Source organism: Dermacentor silvarum, chromosome 2 (assembly GCF_013339745.2).
Source record: "Dermacentor silvarum isolate Dsil-2018 chromosome 2, BIME_Dsil_1.4, whole genome shotgun sequence".
Classification (NCBI taxonomy): Eukaryota; Metazoa; Arthropoda; class Arachnida; order Ixodida; family Ixodidae; genus Dermacentor; species Dermacentor silvarum.
In genome coordinates this window covers 3400560-3418173 of record NC_051155.1, presented here as the reverse complement: position 1 = coordinate 3418173, position 17614 = coordinate 3400560, and the positions used below count along the sequence as shown (strand labels likewise).

General features: G+C 46.5%; 1 protein-coding gene and 1 long non-coding RNA gene across 4 annotated transcripts in view; one reads left to right on the top strand and one right to left on the bottom strand.

The window, feature by feature from the left end:
- Positions 1-17614, top strand: part of LOC119441288 (probable ubiquitin carboxyl-terminal hydrolase FAF-X) — a 540581-nt gene that overhangs the window by 474446 nt on the left and 48521 nt on the right. Inside the window, 1 exon segment of the mRNA XM_049661116.1 lies at positions 7470-7611. Coding sequence (XP_049517073.1) covers positions 7470-7611 — 142 coding nt within the window.
- LOC125942877 (uncharacterized) lies at positions 1029-7248 on the bottom strand. 3 transcript variants are annotated; one of them, XR_007465392.1, is made up of 3 exons: positions 6983-7248; positions 5443-5509; positions 1029-1377 (listed from the first exon to the last, which is right to left on the bottom strand). It is a non-coding gene; the product is annotated as an uncharacterized LOC125942877 (long non-coding RNA). The 3 variants fall into 3 exon arrangements; XR_007465393.1 differs by lacking the exon at positions 6983-7248 and adding an exon at positions 6715-6732 and having other exon boundaries at positions 1209-1377; XR_007465391.1 differs by lacking the exon at positions 6983-7248 and adding an exon at positions 6514-6532 and having other exon boundaries at positions 1209-1377.

Here is a 17614-nt window from a genome sequence, read left to right as displayed (position 1 = left end):
AATAACTACAGCTAAGCGAAGCAGCAGTCACGTTGCGCAAATCTTGAATGTAAAATAGATAACAGGAACGCAAAAGTAGTGGGAAAGGTTTGCCAAAGATTCGTAGTGCATGCTTGCGAGAAAGTGCAAAGCTTTATTTTAGGTTCGCTTGCTCTCTGAGCATGCAGAGTTTGCGCCTTCGCCGAACGAACAACAATGAGAAAGTGCATGCGCGCCGGCTGCGCATTTATTCGCATGTACAGCAGCAACAGCTGATCGAGCAAGTCGGTGCACTGCTGCGGGCCATGTTAAACGTGCAAAATTGAGCAGGTTGTAAGATTTCGGCAATCCTGGCGAGGCCAGCGTGACGTTTCCAACTTCGCCGGCCGCTGTCTCGCACGCTCGAAATGCCGGACTATCTATCAGCGCCTTCACAGTGAATCAAAGCAGCAGAAAGTGCTTGTACTTGTCTGACAATTCGATAGTGCACGGGTACTTCGGTTCCACGACCAATGGGTTCAAGAATACATTGGTGTTTTTTATCAGAATTTCGTGCGGTTCCGCTGTCACGCCAGATGTTTTCACACACCGTGCAACCATTTCAGCCTCATTACCCTTTGTGCCTCTCTTAGATCGGCTAAAATGATTTGGTCGGCGTAAGCTACTTGCTTTCCTTTCACAAAACAGTAAACTGGCACCACACTGCACGAAAATCATCAAACTACAGTCTACTGTACATCAAACACAGCGGTTGAGGCGACGGGGGGACCGCCGTATAGCCGCCATGTTGCACAGTGTAGCCAGGCGCGGCCAGTTTTCGCAGCGCCCCCTGCAGTTCATTGGAGTTGCGAATATGCCGCACCGTGAGACCACAACGTTTTTGACGCCCGTTAATCTGCGTGTCGCTATCTCGAAACTATATGCCGCACCGTGAGACCACAACGTTTTTGACGCCCGTTAATCGGCGTGTCACTAAATCGAAACTATATGCCGCACCGTGAGACCGCAACGTTTTTGACGCTCATTAATCGGGGTGTCGCTATCTCAAAACTATATGCCGCACCGTGAGACCACAACATTTTTGACGCCCGTTAATCTGCGTGTCGCTATCTCGAAACTATATGCCGCACTGTGAGACCACGAGGTTTTTGACACCCGTTAATCTGTGTGTCGCTATCTCGAAATTATATGCCACACGGTGAGACCACGACATTTTTGACACCCGTTAATCTATGTGTCACTATCTCGAAACTATATGCCGCACGATGAGACCACGACGTTTTTGACACCCGTTAATCGGCGTGTCACTATCTCAAAACTATATGCCGCACCGTGAGACCACGACGTTTTTGACGCCCGTTAATCGGCGTGTCGCTATCTCGAAACTATATGCCGCACCTTGAGACCACAACGTTTTTGACGCCCGTTAATCGGCGTGTCACTAAATCGAAACTATATGCCGCACCGCAGGCGCGTAGCCAGGGGGGGGGCTGATGGGGCTTCAGCCCCCCCCGAAATTTTTTCGTGCTGGCATGCACCGCCGACCAAAACTACCACTGACGCCGGTAATCATTCTGGATTTTGTCTACAATGTCTTTTTCATGCTCTAAAAGACATTTCGGCACGAACATTGCTAACCCGGGCTGGATTTCGTGGCATTGCCCTTGCACCTGGAGTCACGTAACGCATGGAGCCCCAACCGAGCACAAACGTTCAAGGGTTTTTCGATAGTGAGCGGGCGCGTTGCGGCCTCTCTCAGCGGCCGCAGAATCTACGGAGCGCAGGGATTTAAATTACGAAACTTTATGGGTGTAAAGTTCTCATAAACTTTTGATGCGAAAGGTGCACTGACATTACCAAAGGCGTGCTTTAAAAGATTTTCCATTCTGGAACTTTATGGGGTTAATGTTCTTATAAACTTGGGCCAACATGCGCGCACTGGAGCCCTCGTGTCCAAGCCGTTCCAGAAATGGAAGCACGCGCTCGCAATCTTCTACACACAAGAAAATACTAAATATCACCGTGACTGTCAGCTAGCAGCTGATAATTTTCTCCAAAGATTTTCAGAAAGCGTGCCCAATATGATCGATCAGCTGGACCAGGGCAGGCAAAGTAAAATATGGGAAAACAGAAGAAAGTAAACGGCCTACTATTGAGAATTTTTTTTGCGTGCTACAAGGTCTGGCTCTCCGTGGCCACAGGAGCAGTGGCCCTATGGATTTAAGCATAGCCCCCCCCCCCCCTGAAAATACAGGTATTTTCAAAGCGCTTCTTCGCATGCGAGCTGATTGTGGAGATACATATCTGAAGAACCATTTGGAAAGTTGCCCCAGTAATGCCTGGTATTTAAGCCCAGATCCGCAAAACCTAATTATAGAAATTTGAGGTGAAATTATCAAAGAAAGCCTATAGATGCAAAAGCAGGCTGCTTCTCCATACTTCCTGACGAAACGACGGACATGGCTGGAATCGAACAGCCTACTGCTTGTGCAAGGTACGTAAACAAGGATGCCAACGACATCGAGGGAGTGTTTTAGGTTTTAACACCGGAATAAATGCCCAGCTCTCATTGACACTGCAGGTTCTATGTAAATTTGTAAATAATACTGCAGATTCTAGTCACCCTTCCAGTGACCACTGCCAGCGCAGAGAGAATATTTTTTAACAAGGGTTTACTAAAAAACTACTTGAGCTCTATAATGTCTGTGGAACCCATGATTAGGCTGGCGCTTCTATACACCCACAGAAATGTCGGCATCAACGTGTCCGAAGTCATTGACCGCTTCACTAAACTTCCCCGCCGAGAGAAGTTTGTCCTGTAGATAGCGAAGCAGCAAAAATCAATGCAAGTAAAAAGCTATGTTCCTTCAGGTCCATAAGCTTTTAATTATGAAAACGTATGACTGTTCATTTGCTTTTAAAACTGCAGAAATTTTCGCCGTTTATTCTCGCAGTTAGCATCATGATCAAAATTATCAAGCGAATACAAAAATTACGAGGACATCAATAACCAATTTTGACTGACCTTGCTCATTGAAACCCCGGCCCACGCGGCGTTTGCCAAAAACACACTCGGATATTGGATAGTTCAACTTGCCGCATCATCCGTGGCTTTTGTTTGTCCTTTTCTTTCCTTTTTAGCTACCTGCTTTTATTTCTTTTTTGAAACGAAGCAACACCCTCCTTTAGTTTTGGGTGCAGAATAATTGTTGGCGCGGTGCAGGCAGTTAAATTTAACATTTTCGAACGGATTTCTGTATTATTCCTCTATTACTCTACCCATATGGCGCTGTCGCGACCGCCGCATGGCCCGAGTACATATCACGATTTCTGCGATCATAGTTTTGTTCTTGCCTGGATCATCTGTCTTTCTGTGCGCAAAGCTTGCTATCTGTGACTGCGCAACATGTTTATTTGTCTTGTTTGACGCATTATATGCAGTGACGTTTGCCTGAATACGTAGATTTATTGCAGACTTATACGTGTCTTTAAATATCTTGTTGCGAGGTTTTGTGTATACAAGCAGTGAACTTTGTTTCCAGCGACTCTTTTTTGCCCCTTAGCGAGTTGTATCTTCGCATTTATTTTTTCCATTCTATCTTCGCATTTCTAATGTATATTTTTCAGAACTCCTACATTTTATTTGTACTCACTTTTGCGAGTATAATCTCGGTGTAATTGTAATACGCGACCGGTTACAGCTGCTCCTGCGCAATCTATTGCACCGAAGGACAGCGTCATTGAGGTTCTTCCTGGCCGTTGCATATGTACAAAAATGTAAACAAGGTTCTTGAATGACAAAGGTTCATCAAAATATTTCTCCTCAACTTATTCATTTCTTGGCCTTTACGTTTTTCATATCAGCTGCACACACTGCTTTGCTCGTTTCGAACTGATATAGTTCTAAAGTTCGTGTGATATTTTCTTTACTTATTAAATAGACAAAAGAAAACGCGGACACATTGATATCAGTTACTTCTGCCACAATTTTTGGGACATACGATATATCCTTTTATGAACCCCCCCCCCCCTTTAATGTACGCGCGAGGCGGCAGCATGCAACGCTCGCGCGAGGCCAGGCCTCTCTCTGCTGACCTGCTCAAACAGGGGGCTTTGTTTGTCACTGCAGCAAAAAACACCGCATATGCACGGGGCGAATGATGATGAGTGGGCGAAGCTCCGGAGGGAATCATCGGTAAACCGAGAATCTTCCGTGTAATTCGCCCAGTCTCGCCGCACTAAATCGAACGATTGACTTCCACCAATGACACGCGCCATATGTGACGTCATTCCTATTTTATAACAGCGCCCTTCATTATAATTGCACCATCTCCCGCTTAAGGGGACGCTAGCACAAACGCGTTAGAAACGTGCAGTACTCTCTAGTAAGGGGGAGAGGCCACAGCGTCTTACGCAGCCGTTTACACATGCCGGAACGTGCACCGCGTTTGCCGACGCCATCACATGACTGCTGAGAGAGTATAACCCCCGTATTCATAAACGCTCCTCGACTTGAACTTGACTTGCCACCGCCTTCAACGCGTTTCGAACGCGCTGCCCAAGGCGGTGGCCAGTCAAGTTGAAGTCGAGGAGCGTTTATGAATATGGGGGTAAGGCGGAGAGGCCACAGCGTCTTACACCAGCTTCTTACACGGGCCGTAACGCGCTAGCACAAACGCGTTATAAACGCGCAGTGTTTCGTTAATGTTGGGTATTTATTGTCATCGTGGTGCGTGTGTCCATGTGCGCTTCGTGGCGTAGTGGTTAGCGCCGCGCGTTCGGAAGCGAGGGGTCCCTGGTTCGATTCCGCGCTGCGAACACAACTTCCGGAATTTTTTTTCTTCATAAAAGTAGACGTGGCTACCTACTACGACGACGACGACTACTACTACTACATACTACAGAGGAGGGACAAACCCACACCCTAAGGAGCTTCGCCCCTAAAATACATATTTTACTTGACAGTGCATAGCATTCAATAATTCGTTTGCAGCATCTAATATACAATGGCATTGGCAATGCAGCTATTGTATATGCATTTGATCCCTCGACAAATTCTCTAAGGAGGAGGCCGCGCCGCAACCTGAGCCCCCCCCGAACGAAATTTCTGGCTACGCCACTGCCGCACCGTGAGACCGCAACGTTTTTGATGCTCATTAATCGGGGTGTCGCTATCTCAAAACTATATGCCGCACCGTGAGACCACAACATTTTTGACGCCCGTTAATCTGCGTGTCGCTATCTCGAAACTATATGCCGCACTGTGAGACCACGAGGTTTTTGACACCCGTTAATCTGTGTGTCGCTATCTCGAAATTATATGCCACACGGTGAGACCACCACATTTTTGACACCCGTTAATCTATGTGTCACTATCTCGAAACTATATGCCGCACGATGAGACCACGACGTTTTTGACACCCGTTAATCGGCGTGTCACTATCTCAAAACTATATGCCGCACCGTGAGACCACGACGTTTTTGACGCCCGTTAATCGGCGTGTCGCTATCTCGAAACTATATGCCGCACCTTGAGACCACAATGTTTTTGACGCCCGTTAATCGGCGTGTCACTATCTCGAAACTATATGCTGCCCCATGAGACCACGACGTTTTTGACGCCCAATAATCTGTGTGTTGCTATCTCGAAACTATATGCCGCACGGTGAGACCACGACGTTTTTGATGCCTGTTAATCTGTGTGTCGCTTCTCGAAACTATATGCCGCGCCGTGAGACCACGATGTTTTTGACACCCGTTAATCTGTGTGTCGCTATCTCGAAGCTATATGCCGCACGGTGAGACCACGACATTTTTGACACCCGTTAATCTGTGTGTCACTATCTCGAAAATATATGCCGCACGATGAGACCACGACGTTTTTGATACCCGTTAATCGGCGTGTCACTATCTCAAAACTATATGCCGCCCCGTGAGACCATGACGTTTTTGACGCCCGTTAATCGGCGTGTCGCTATCTCGAAACTATATGCCGCACCGTGAGACCACAATGTTTTTGACGCCCGTTCATCGGCCAGTCGCTATCTCGAAACTATATGCCGCACCATGAGACCACTACGTTTTTGACACCCGTTAATCTGTGTGTTGCTATCACGAAACTATATGCCGAACGGTGAGACCACGACGTTTTTGATGCCTGTTAATCTGTGTGTCGCTATCTCGAAACTATATGCCGCACGATGAGACCACGGCGTTTTTGACGCCCGTTAATCTGCATGTCGCTATCTTGAAACTATATGCCGCACCGTGAGACCACGACATTTTTGACGCCCGTTAATCTGTGTGTCGCTATCTCGAAACTATATGCCGCACGGTGATACCACGACGTTTTTGACGCCCATTAATCTGTGTGTCGCCATCTCGAAACTATATGCCGCACGATGAGACCGCGACGTTTTTGACGCCCGTTAATTGGCGTGTCGCTATCTCGAAACTATATGCCGCACCGTGGGACCACGACGTTTTTGACACCCGTTAATCTGTGTGTCGCTATCTCGAAACTATATGCCGCACGATGAGACCACGACGTTTTTGACGCCCGTTAATCGACGTGTCGCTATCTCGAAACTATATGCCGCACCGTGAGACCACGACATTTTTGACGCCCGTTAATCTGCGTGTCGCTATCTTGAAACTATCTGCCGTACCGTGAGACCACGACATTTTTGACACCCGTTAATCTGTGTGTCGCTATCTCGAAACTATATGCCGCACGATGAGACCACGACGTTTTTGACGCCCGTTAATCGACGTGTCGCTATCTCGAAACTATATGCCGCACCGTGAGACCACGACATTTTTTACACCCGTTAATCTGCGTGTCGCTATCTTGAAACTATATGCCGCACCGTGAGACCACGAGGTTTTTGACGCCCGTTAATCTGTGTGTCGCTATCTCGAAACTATATGCCGCACGATGAGACCACGACGTTTTTGACGCTCGTTAATCGGCGTGTCGCTATCTCGAAACGATATGCCGCACGGTGAGACCACGACGTTTTTGATGCCCATTAATCTGTGTGTCGCTATCTCGAAACTATATGCCGCACCATGAGACCACGACGTTTTTGACACCCGTTAATCTGCGTATTGCTATCTCAAAACTATATGCCGCACCGTGAGATCACGACGTTTTTGGCGTCCTTTAATCGGCGTGTCGATGACTCGAAACTATGCCGCTCTGTGACATACGCACTGCTGATGGTTGCCTCCTGTTTTCTGTTCCTGACACATCTACTTTTAGACAGCCAAGGTGCCCTCATACTTATTTTCTTCCTGCATCAGTCCTTTTTCTTCGTCTTTACTGGCGGCAATGTTGATGTAATGAGCAATTGTTTATTACATTCTTGATGCATTCGATAATTTGACTGCTGCAGTCCCATGTGAGGATGGATTTTGTGGGTCATCATGGTCACAACAGAGACGTGAGATTGCCGTGTGCTGATGCCTGTGTATCGTCATTGCCGCAGGGGCTCTGCCTCGGACTGGTACGAAGTGCTGTGCGTGCACCTGCGGCATTCTCGCAATGTGCGGCTCTGGTTTGCGAACCAGGTGCTGTTTGCGCACCCTCATCGACTGGCCGAGTACTTGCTCGAGTGCCCCACTACAGAGGTGAGAGACTGCTGCTGGTGTGTGTGCTTGTTCCTTCCACAGTGGCTGTGTGTGCATATCAGACTGGGTGTGCTGTTCGGTGTTTCAAGCCAATGGAAGATAGTGTCTCACATGGCAGCACCCTGGTTGAGGGGATCGAGCTGCGCAAAACAACTTTTGGAAACATGCCAGCCTAGTTGAGCACACTGCGTTCAAATGCAAACTCGGCATGACAAATAAACTTGTGTAATTGCACTTTGCATCTATGTTGGAGCATGTGCGTGATTTGTGCGTAAATTAATGGGTACAGATATTGGCGAGACGTAGACACCACTGAAGCCTGGTATACAGTAAACCTTTATTATATCCAAGAGAATGGGACGGCAATAAATGTCGATACAAGCAGTAATTTTATATAAGTGGATGCGCCACAAAGCTTAGGCAGCAGCTGTTTGGCAACACCGTGGGAGTTTCTGCTGGGCACAAGCAACGCCACTTATTCGTGCATTGCGTAAGTGCCGCTGCATTCAATCCTGTTGTGAAGCAGACACAGGCACTCCCACGTCTGCACTGTTGTCAGTATCTATCGAGGTTGCATAGGAAAAGGATACTGCACAGATAACAAAAGTACGAGAGGGTAGAGGCACGAACAAGCACAGGGCTTGCAGTATTCCACGTCTCTACCCTCTCATGCTTGTTTGCTTTTTTGAACAGTATTCTTTTTGTCTACATTATGAACCAACTAATCCAACAGCAAGTTTTATTCATCTACTGAGATTCTATCATCTGTTGCCAGTTCATCGGGATGACTCAACACTGCATATCCAGTCTCAGCATCTGTGATGGGGCAGTAACGGGACGGGAACAACTGCATCAGTGAGCATGAATGAGCTGAAGTCATCTTTGGGTTCCTCGCCAACCATTTCATGCACATTTCTATATAGGTTGTTGCACACCTGCGGATCATCGTCTGGTTCCTCCTGAAATATGCGTGAACGGTCGCCACGATGGTTGTGCACTGGCATATTAGATACAGTAAACCATCGTACGTTACAACAAAGTCGCTTTATTCTAATTATTGATTTAAGTGAAGTGTCACATGCTCCTGAACCAAATGCATGCATTTTAGGCCCGAAGCCTGCATGCCCTCCCTGCCCCGCCCACAAGGCAGAGGGAAGCCCGCCCTTTTTCCGAGTCCTTTCTGCTCCAATTCCTTCCTCAAACGCAACATGGAGAACCAGCATTTAAATGGAGCTTTGATTCGTGCAATGCCTGCCACTTCTATAAGATGTAGGACTCGAGATTGTCATGTGCTCCCAATATCAAAGGTCACATGGGAGGCTCGCACCCTGCTTTTGCCACTGTGCTGCGCACATGCACCGTGGTAGTCACGAGTGTGTGATAGAGACGTTAGGCCTGTCCAGCTTTGCGCACGCTGTTTGTGCGCAAAGGTTTCAACTTCTGTGGTTCTTGTGTGAAAAAACCTGCAGTTGGTTCGTTTGGACAGGTTATGATCTCCCGTGCAAGCTGGTCTCCCGTGCAAAGGATGCTTGTCACGTATGATGCTAGCAAGGACATTTCTCCGTCATTTGTGGAAGGAACTGTTGCCGACTGCATTGCGCATGCAGGATTTTCCTGAACACTTTTATTGCTGTCTATGAAGAACCACATCATGTCATCCTCTGGAAGGTCCATAGTAGATTCTGCATTTATAAAACGACTCGGCAACAAGCACAAGCAGGATGGTGGTCCACGCGCACTAACCACATTGCTAGTTCATTCTGCGATGCATCTGATTCTCTGGAACGCCAAGAACACATGATGCGATATGTTGCCACTAGCTTTAACATTTGAAATAACTTCCCATTTTAATGCATTTTCGTAATCAGACTAAAGGCGCCGCGTTGTCGTCACCGTGCTATGCAAGAACTGTTGCCATCCGTGGTCGCCATCTTGTGATGGCGCTGGCTAGGCTAGCTGTTGCAAATGTGGTTTTCATTTCATATCAAACTGCACCGCCCAAGCAATTTCATGCAAACTTTCTTGTAAAAATGGCACGCATTGGAATCGGGTAAATACTGTGTTTCCTAACGAACTACCGTCCTGGGGTAGGTTGAAAATGGGCATTTGCAATGGGAGGTTACGTGTGTTCGAAGCATTCACTATACCCTAATTACTGCCAATAAGGACACTGCTGTGATTAGAGTCGCCACTGCGGTCACCAGTAGAATGAGGCGCGTGCGTGATGACTAGCCAAGTTCGCATTATCTGCGAAGTCTAATTTCAGGATTGAAATAACGAAAGTTTGGTTCCATAGAAATGTATGGGCACCAGCCGGGACCTTTAATTGAGATCGAATTAACTGCAGTCGAATTGACGGAAGTTTACTGTACATTGTTACCAACAGCAATAGTGTAAACCCTCGTTAACTCGTACTCAGATATCTCGTAATATCGGCAAAGTCAAAAGTTTTTCCCGCTCGGTGTCAACTCAGTGCGTTTTTCACCTCTTATCTCGAAATTCTTTTGCGCCGCACTCTGGATATCTCGAAATCTCGACTGTGAAAACATTGGGAAAGAGACACTACCCAAAGGCTTACATACTTTATTCACCGCTGCAATATTATTGCCAAAAAATGGCCAGGACTCTTAGTTCGTAGTGAATTCCTCTTTATTCTATGCCACTCTTATCATCCACCACTCTGGGTGAGCTGCGATCTTATTGGCAATAGACAGTTTATTTGAGTGCCACTTACGTTCCACTCGGCTTAGATTTCATGTGCTGAGACACTACGGTTGTGTGCAAATTGCACTTTCGGCATGACACGATGACCCGCACAAAACCAGAAACTCAATGACAGGTGCGTGAGAAGTCTTGTGTGCTCACGCGTAAACAAAGCTCCAAATTGTGTGCACGAACTAACGTGCAACATTGTATGCTTGGCTGTGTGTGAGGATCGCTGTTGCCTGTAGACAGCCTACGTGTCGGGTGCCGAGTCGCACAATATCTCGCAAACGTGATATACTGAAAATAAACGCTCCTGGTATATTGAGCTCTTGCAAGAAATTTGGCGGCCACTGGGAGCTATTTCAAAAAGCTCTATGTGTCTGTGCATGATCAGGGGCTTATATTTTTGTGAATTCACTTATCTCGAAACTCACCTATGTCGAAATTTATCCTGCAGTCTTTACAACTTGGTGTAAACAGGGTTTTACTGTACAGTAGAACTCTGTTAATATGTGCCTCATTCATATGTTTTCCCTGTTACAACGTCGCTGAAGCACAGTCCCACCAAAGGGCTCATAGACAACTATTTACTAGAACCCCCTTTGATACGTCGTCCTTTCCCTCATAATACATTGTCACTTTGGCATATACAGTGAGCATCCAATTTTTCACACTGAGTGCCCTGTGGGTCACGAAAACATCTAAAAGGTCAGGCAGTCTGAAAAAAATGAATGCTTGTCTTTTATTGCCCCCAAGCACTCAAATCACCACAGGCACATCCTAAATAGCTCTGAAGGCTTGCCAGTGCTCATACTGTGACAGTAGATGCACACGTGTATAATTAAAGAATACATCTCGTGGCCCTTTTCCTGTGCTTCATCGCAGTACATTGCGTATGCTGGATCGCATAACACAGCTGTATTATTTTGGCGCAATTGTATAATTTGCAGGCGCAAGTTGGAGTCGGCTAGCGCACGACAGGGGAGATTGGAGATCGTCCTGCAGTAGACATAAATAAAGGCTGATGATGATGATTTCAGAACCAGCAAGACTTTCATTTCATTTATTTACTCTCAAGGCCGTACAGAGAGGAGTGGCAATAGAAAAAGAAAAAAGTTGTCGCAGTTTCACCTGAAAGGCGAAGCATCAATTGCGATAGCAAATTTCTAGCGAGCTATACGGAGTAATGATAGTAGCTTTATCAGCTGTATAAACTTGGACATGCAGCAGCACCGGCAACATGCAGAACTGTTGTCGACGCCGTCGGCATTTTACCCGCGTTCGCACAAAATGCGTGCGGCGTTGGTGACTGTTGCCGGAGCCTCTGATATAAATATATGCACTTGGTGCCGCAGCTAAACGTCGCCTCCCTTTCCTCCCCCTCCCCCCCACGGCCTTTTGTGCATCAGAAGAAGGCGCGTTTGCTCTACATATATGGTGATGGTAAAGGAGGAAAGAGACGCCTACTTCTGCAGCCCTTAAGGGAGCACGGCTCAGAACGCGCGTTTGTTCTCCGCCGTGCGTTCACTCCCCGTGAAAGCGCGCGTCCCTCGCGTCCTTCCACTCGCACATACAGCGTTCGGCGGCGCGCGGCGACGATTTCATCTCCATTGACGTCATACGGAACCTCACGGCAACGGCGACGCCGACGGCAGAAATCTGCTTTGGAGTGTCCATATAATTGCTATCGCAATAAAAATGGCTAAAGATGCAGCACATGATCACAGATAGCCAACTTGAACACATCATGATCTGTGATAGTGACAATGGAGGCGGGAAGGCGATTCCAGTCTTGACTTGTTTTCGGGATGAAGGCTTCGAGGTATGCATTGCTTTTACATTGAGGCACCCCTTCATTTGATGATCACTACCGGATGACAAATGGTTCGGAGGTGAAAAAAGTGTCATTTCTAGTTGATTATTAGTGTAGTATATTTTATGAAACTATTAGTGTAGTATATTTTGTGAGACTAACGTTAAGAGACAGGAAGAGAGCGGTGTGGATCAGAGAACAACCGGGGATAGCCGATATTCTAGTTGACATTAAGCGGAAGAAATGGAGCTGGGCAAGCCATGTAATGCGTAGGATGGATAACCGGTGGACCATTAGGGTTACAGAATGGATACCAAGAGAAGGGAAGCGCAGTCGAGGTCGGCAGAAAACCAGATGGGATGATGAAGTTAGGAAATTTGCAGGCGCAAGTTGGAATACGCTAGCGCAAGACAGGGGGAATTGGAGATCGCAGGGAGTGGCCTTCGTCCTGCAGTGGACATAAAATATAGGCTGATGGTGATGATGATTTTATGAAACGGGCATAAGGGGGAAATTCGACGTCTAGTAGAAAGGAGAGGTAGGTCAATATTTTGCTTCATGCAAGAAATGCTGGCTAAGCGATAGTAGTTAGAGAGGATAAACCTAGCTGAGCGGTTTTGAGCCGATTCTAAGGCCTGTGTTTTCGAGCTAGTGTACGGCTCCCATACGGGTGAAGCGTACTCTAGTTTAGAATGCACGAGTGTTTTATATAGTAGTAGTTTCAACGGAACGGGAGTGAGGCGGAAATTCCGCCAAGGAAATTCAAGAGTACTGTTAGCTTTGTTAGTAACATGGTGGATATGTTTCTGCCATGACAGGTTATTAGTGATGTGGACGCCTAGATACTTGTAGCTGTCGACGAACTGAAGAGGGCAACTGTTAAGTTCATAGCCCTCAGAAATGGACTGGTTAATTTTTCGAGACACCCTCATTGCTTTACATTTGTTAATGTTTAGTTTCATAAGCCATGTATCACACCAAGAAATTTTATTTAGGTCAGATTGAAGAACAGAGGAGTCATTAGAAATTATACGGTACAGAACGCAGTCGTCTGCAAAGAGCCTTATATTAGAAGTAACAGAATCAGGTCATTAATATAAATTGGAAAAGGAGAGGCCCAAGGACTGACCCCTGAGGAACACCGAATGTTACATTGCAGGATTTAGAGTCATGATCATAAACAGAAACATATATTGTGTTCTATTCTGCAAGAAATATTCCATCCACTTAAGCAAGCTACAATCAAGATGGAGTGCGCTCACTGTCGATGTAAGACGGTATCAAAAGCTTTCGCGAAGTCAAGGAAGATGCAGTCAATAACTGAAGCTCGATCTAAAGCGGAAGACAAATCATTAGTAAAGAATAATAATTGAGTCTCACAAGAATAATTTTTACGAAGACCATGCTGCTGTGACGCAAAAAAAAGTTATTAGACTCGAGAAAACTAATCAGGTTGCAGTAGATTATGTGCTCTAATAACTTGCATGGAATGGAAGTTCAGGAGATCAGCCGGTAGATTAGGGGGTTATGAATATCACCAGACTTGTGGACTGGAATCACCTTCGCCGTCTTCCAGTCATCTGGCAGTGTTGAACTCTGCAAAGACCAAGTAAAAATATATGACAAGAAAGCAGATGAATACGCTGCAGTACTCTTAAGGAATTTGTCATTGATGTTATCAACACCTGCCGATGAGGAAAGTTCAGCTTTTTTTATCAAATTGTACATGCCATCAACGTCTATCGAAATCGGCCCCATCTCAAGGAACGTAAAGGCACGTGCGGACGGTGAAGTATCTATTATAGCGTCAGAAAAAGATAGCGAAAATGTGTTGTTAAAAGGCGTTGAGCAAAGCTCACGGGCGACAGGAAATCCAGCGTCAGTTTTCGGAACCATTTCTTTAGGTTTGCGTACGTTCGATTCGCCTGCACCGCCTGAACCAGTTCACGAGGTGCTGCACCCTGCCATTCGTTTCAGCGGTGCAGCAATGGCGCCCGCTGAACCATGCTGTTCGTTTCGAAAGGTGCAGGGCTGGTTCACGATTTCGCTGCACCCACTCCACTGTTAGTGACGCCTTGGTGCAGGCGTACAAGTGTGAAGCAGCAGCGCAGCAGACAACCGTAGCACGTGGGTGCGAGCGCCATTAAAACCCCGCTTCCACACGCCTGATGTGTCTACACAAGTGTGGTGTGTATTTACGTCGCAGAAGCTGATCATACCTTCAGTTCAAGACCTCTCAAACTTGCGCACTCCGTGCACAGTTGGACATAAAACCTGCACCGCGTCTGCACCTTGGCATTCGGTTCAAGTGCCGCGCTGTGCCTGCACCGCAGAACTCGACCTGCACAATTTCTGAACTTCTCGTGAACCGCTGTGAACTGGTTCACAGTGATGCAGGCGAATCAAACTGACCTACTATCTCTAGAGAGCGCACGTCATCCTCCAGTGTTGCACGCCATGCCCACTCTTCCTTGGCTGATACAATGGTCCAAAGGACCATTTGTCAAGGGACTTTTTTCATTCTGTCTTTGGTCAGTACTATCGTCATAATCACTTAATGCTCCTTGCTTCTTTCTTCCTCTTTTTTTTCTAAATCCTTATTTGCTATTTTGCACGTGGTGCATCCCAGAGCAGCTAGGGGTGTCGTTGTTGCATCTTTGTGTTTGTGTGATTGGTGCCACCTCCTGTGCCTTCACGAGAGTCAAGCGGTGCGAAGAAACGTGGCTCATTTCTTCGATCTCCATGGCAAACTCCGTTGGTGGATATCGCCAACATGATGACACGCTCTTGTCGACAGTATACCGAGACGATGTCACTCTTGCGCAAATCCAAGCAAATCTGATCGCCTCCAAGCGTAGTATGAGGCACAGTATTATTACAGAATTTTTTAAGCTGCTCTAAGCCTAATAAATTTTATTTTTTTGGCTGAACGAGTTTATCAGACTGCTAGATTTTTCAGACTATTTTTCGGTCCTCGCGGTCCGTAAAATCGCTTGGGGACTGTACTTTCGTTTATCTCTAGTGATACAGACTGACCATGTAGGCAAGTGTATCTGCATGCAGCAACGCGTTGACAAACTTAGGCCATTTGGGCGGAGGATCATTTTGGAAGAAACTTTGCTTCATAGCACCAACTGCATCGGCAGGTGACAGCGATCCTAGCAGTGAGACAAGACCGCTTGGCAATGTGCCCAGAATGCCACCTCTCATAGATGCCAATGGGTCTTGTGCTAGTCACGTGATATCTTGTGAAAGAGAAGTTATCCTTGAAAGTGACCATCCGAGAATGCATCACATTTTTTTCGGCCACTTGTGGAATAATTCACTCATTCTCTGCCAAATCCACATTATCAGTCAGCCACTGCAAATCCTTTTGAGGCATTGTGTCTGCGGGGCCCTCAAACACTTTTCAAGTCACTGTCTTTCTGTTACGGGTTGCATAAACTGACTTTTGGAGATGCAGTGTAGGTCAAAGCACCAACATCAATATATTTAATATTTTAATCACGCAAACAAGTTGCCACATTGCTGCTGACTGCATCATCGCCCAGTCGCACTCGCCAGAAGCATTTGTCCGGAATGGACGTCACCACTCGCTTGTCCCTGATTGGTTGAAAACGAAGTTGAAGATAACCACCGCACTGCAGTGGAAACGTGATAAATTAAGATCTGGAATAACTTTTGTTTGCTTTACTCTGTATTAGAACAAACTGACACTGATACAAAAAAAGCACAACTACAAAACACGGTTGGGGCTGCTCTTTCGCCTCTGTCCTCTGAACATTGCTCTATGTCAAGTGCGCACATGAATAATGTGTCTGTGCGAAAGCTTCTTTTTTGGCTCGTGTATGCCACTGCGCCGCCTCGTTTTGCACATGCAGTGCAATTGTGAGTGTGATGCAAGTTTCTCACCTCGGTGCATCGTTGTTGCTGCACCCTTTTCGGTTGTTTGTGTTGCTGTGCTGAACTGCCGGCGCACGCTATGAAAGAAGACATTGCGCAGTCCCAAGTTGCTCATCCGGTAGTGGACAACCATGCGTCTCCGTCATTACCTGCAACTGTGGCCTTCCCTTCAACAATGTAAACAAAGCTCCACATGGTTTGGTAACAGCACCACCATCACACCAGAGTCTGTGACCATGGAGCACACAACGTCATTGACAGCAAGTCAGTGGGTGAGAGAAATGGGGAACACACAAAATTCTAGTTAACCCTTTCAGGGTCAATACTGTGGAAGTAGGGCCTCCGCGAACACCTTCAAATGGTCAATGGCGTACATGTACGGTATCGCTTTTACATTTAAAAAGCGCCTCTTTTGATCATTTCTTTCGCTTGGCATGTGCTGCCACTCAACGGAAACACATGGAATTTTTTACTTGCGTCAATGCCTCTCCATTTTTTTTTTTTTGGCAACGGCGCGTCGGCTATCACTCACGCATCCGGGCACTCCCGCGCGGTGGCGGCGGCAAGTGCACGCCTCTTTCGATCATTTCTTTCGCTTGGTATGTGCTGCCACTCAACGGGAAGATGTGCAATTCCTCACTTGCAGCAATGCCTCTCTGTTTTTTTTTTTTTTTTTGTTTTTTTTTATGGCAACGGCACATCAGCTTTCGCTTGCGCATTCGGGTGCGCGCGGCACCGGCGGCAAGTTACGGTTGTCTCCTGCGGCGGATCCAGCTTGTTGCACGCGCTAAACTGATGGCTATCTGGTTTCAAATTTCTCAAAGGGTGACCGCTTGTTACTCGATCGTTTATCGCCCACCGCGGCGCGATTACACCTATTCCCAGGCAGCCGCATATATACACAAACGATGCTGCCGTTTTTGCGTTTCCTTTTTTGGAGACCACAAAAGCTCTATCACACCTTGTTAGCAATAAGACGAAGGCTTCTCAGTTGCTTCGGTTTAGGGGTGTGCACACAACCATTTTTCGTTGTGCATATCTTCTTATTCATGAATGAACATTGTGTATTTTACAACACAAACCATTTCTTCCTCACTTTACTGTCACCTTAAAAAAATTACGACCACATTTTTTTCGACATAGGTTCTTTCAAAGAATCAACAATAAAAAAAATTGACCCTGGGGGGTCGCATTTGGCAAAAGAATTCGACCCTCAAAGGATTAAGGGCATGTTTTTTTTTTTTTTTTTTGCTTGTATTTTGAAATTTCTTGGCTAACTTTGTACTGGATACCAGTAGGGTATGTTGCCGTCTTGTGTATATACCTCGCCAACAGACCAAAGAACGGGGGCCTGAAACATCTTTGAGGGCCCCTTTAACAGCGCATTCACGTGAAACATTTCCAGGGTGCTACGTTTTTTTTCTTGCGGTCCCGTGGAAAATATTAGAAGAGTTCTACTAGATTTTTGTGTTTTCTAGTTTAGACCACAGCACAATTTAGATAATAGACACTGCCCAAACTGCCTTAGCAAACTAAGTTGTTCAGCATCTTTTGCTGGTAAAGAAAGTGGTTCCTCTTGTC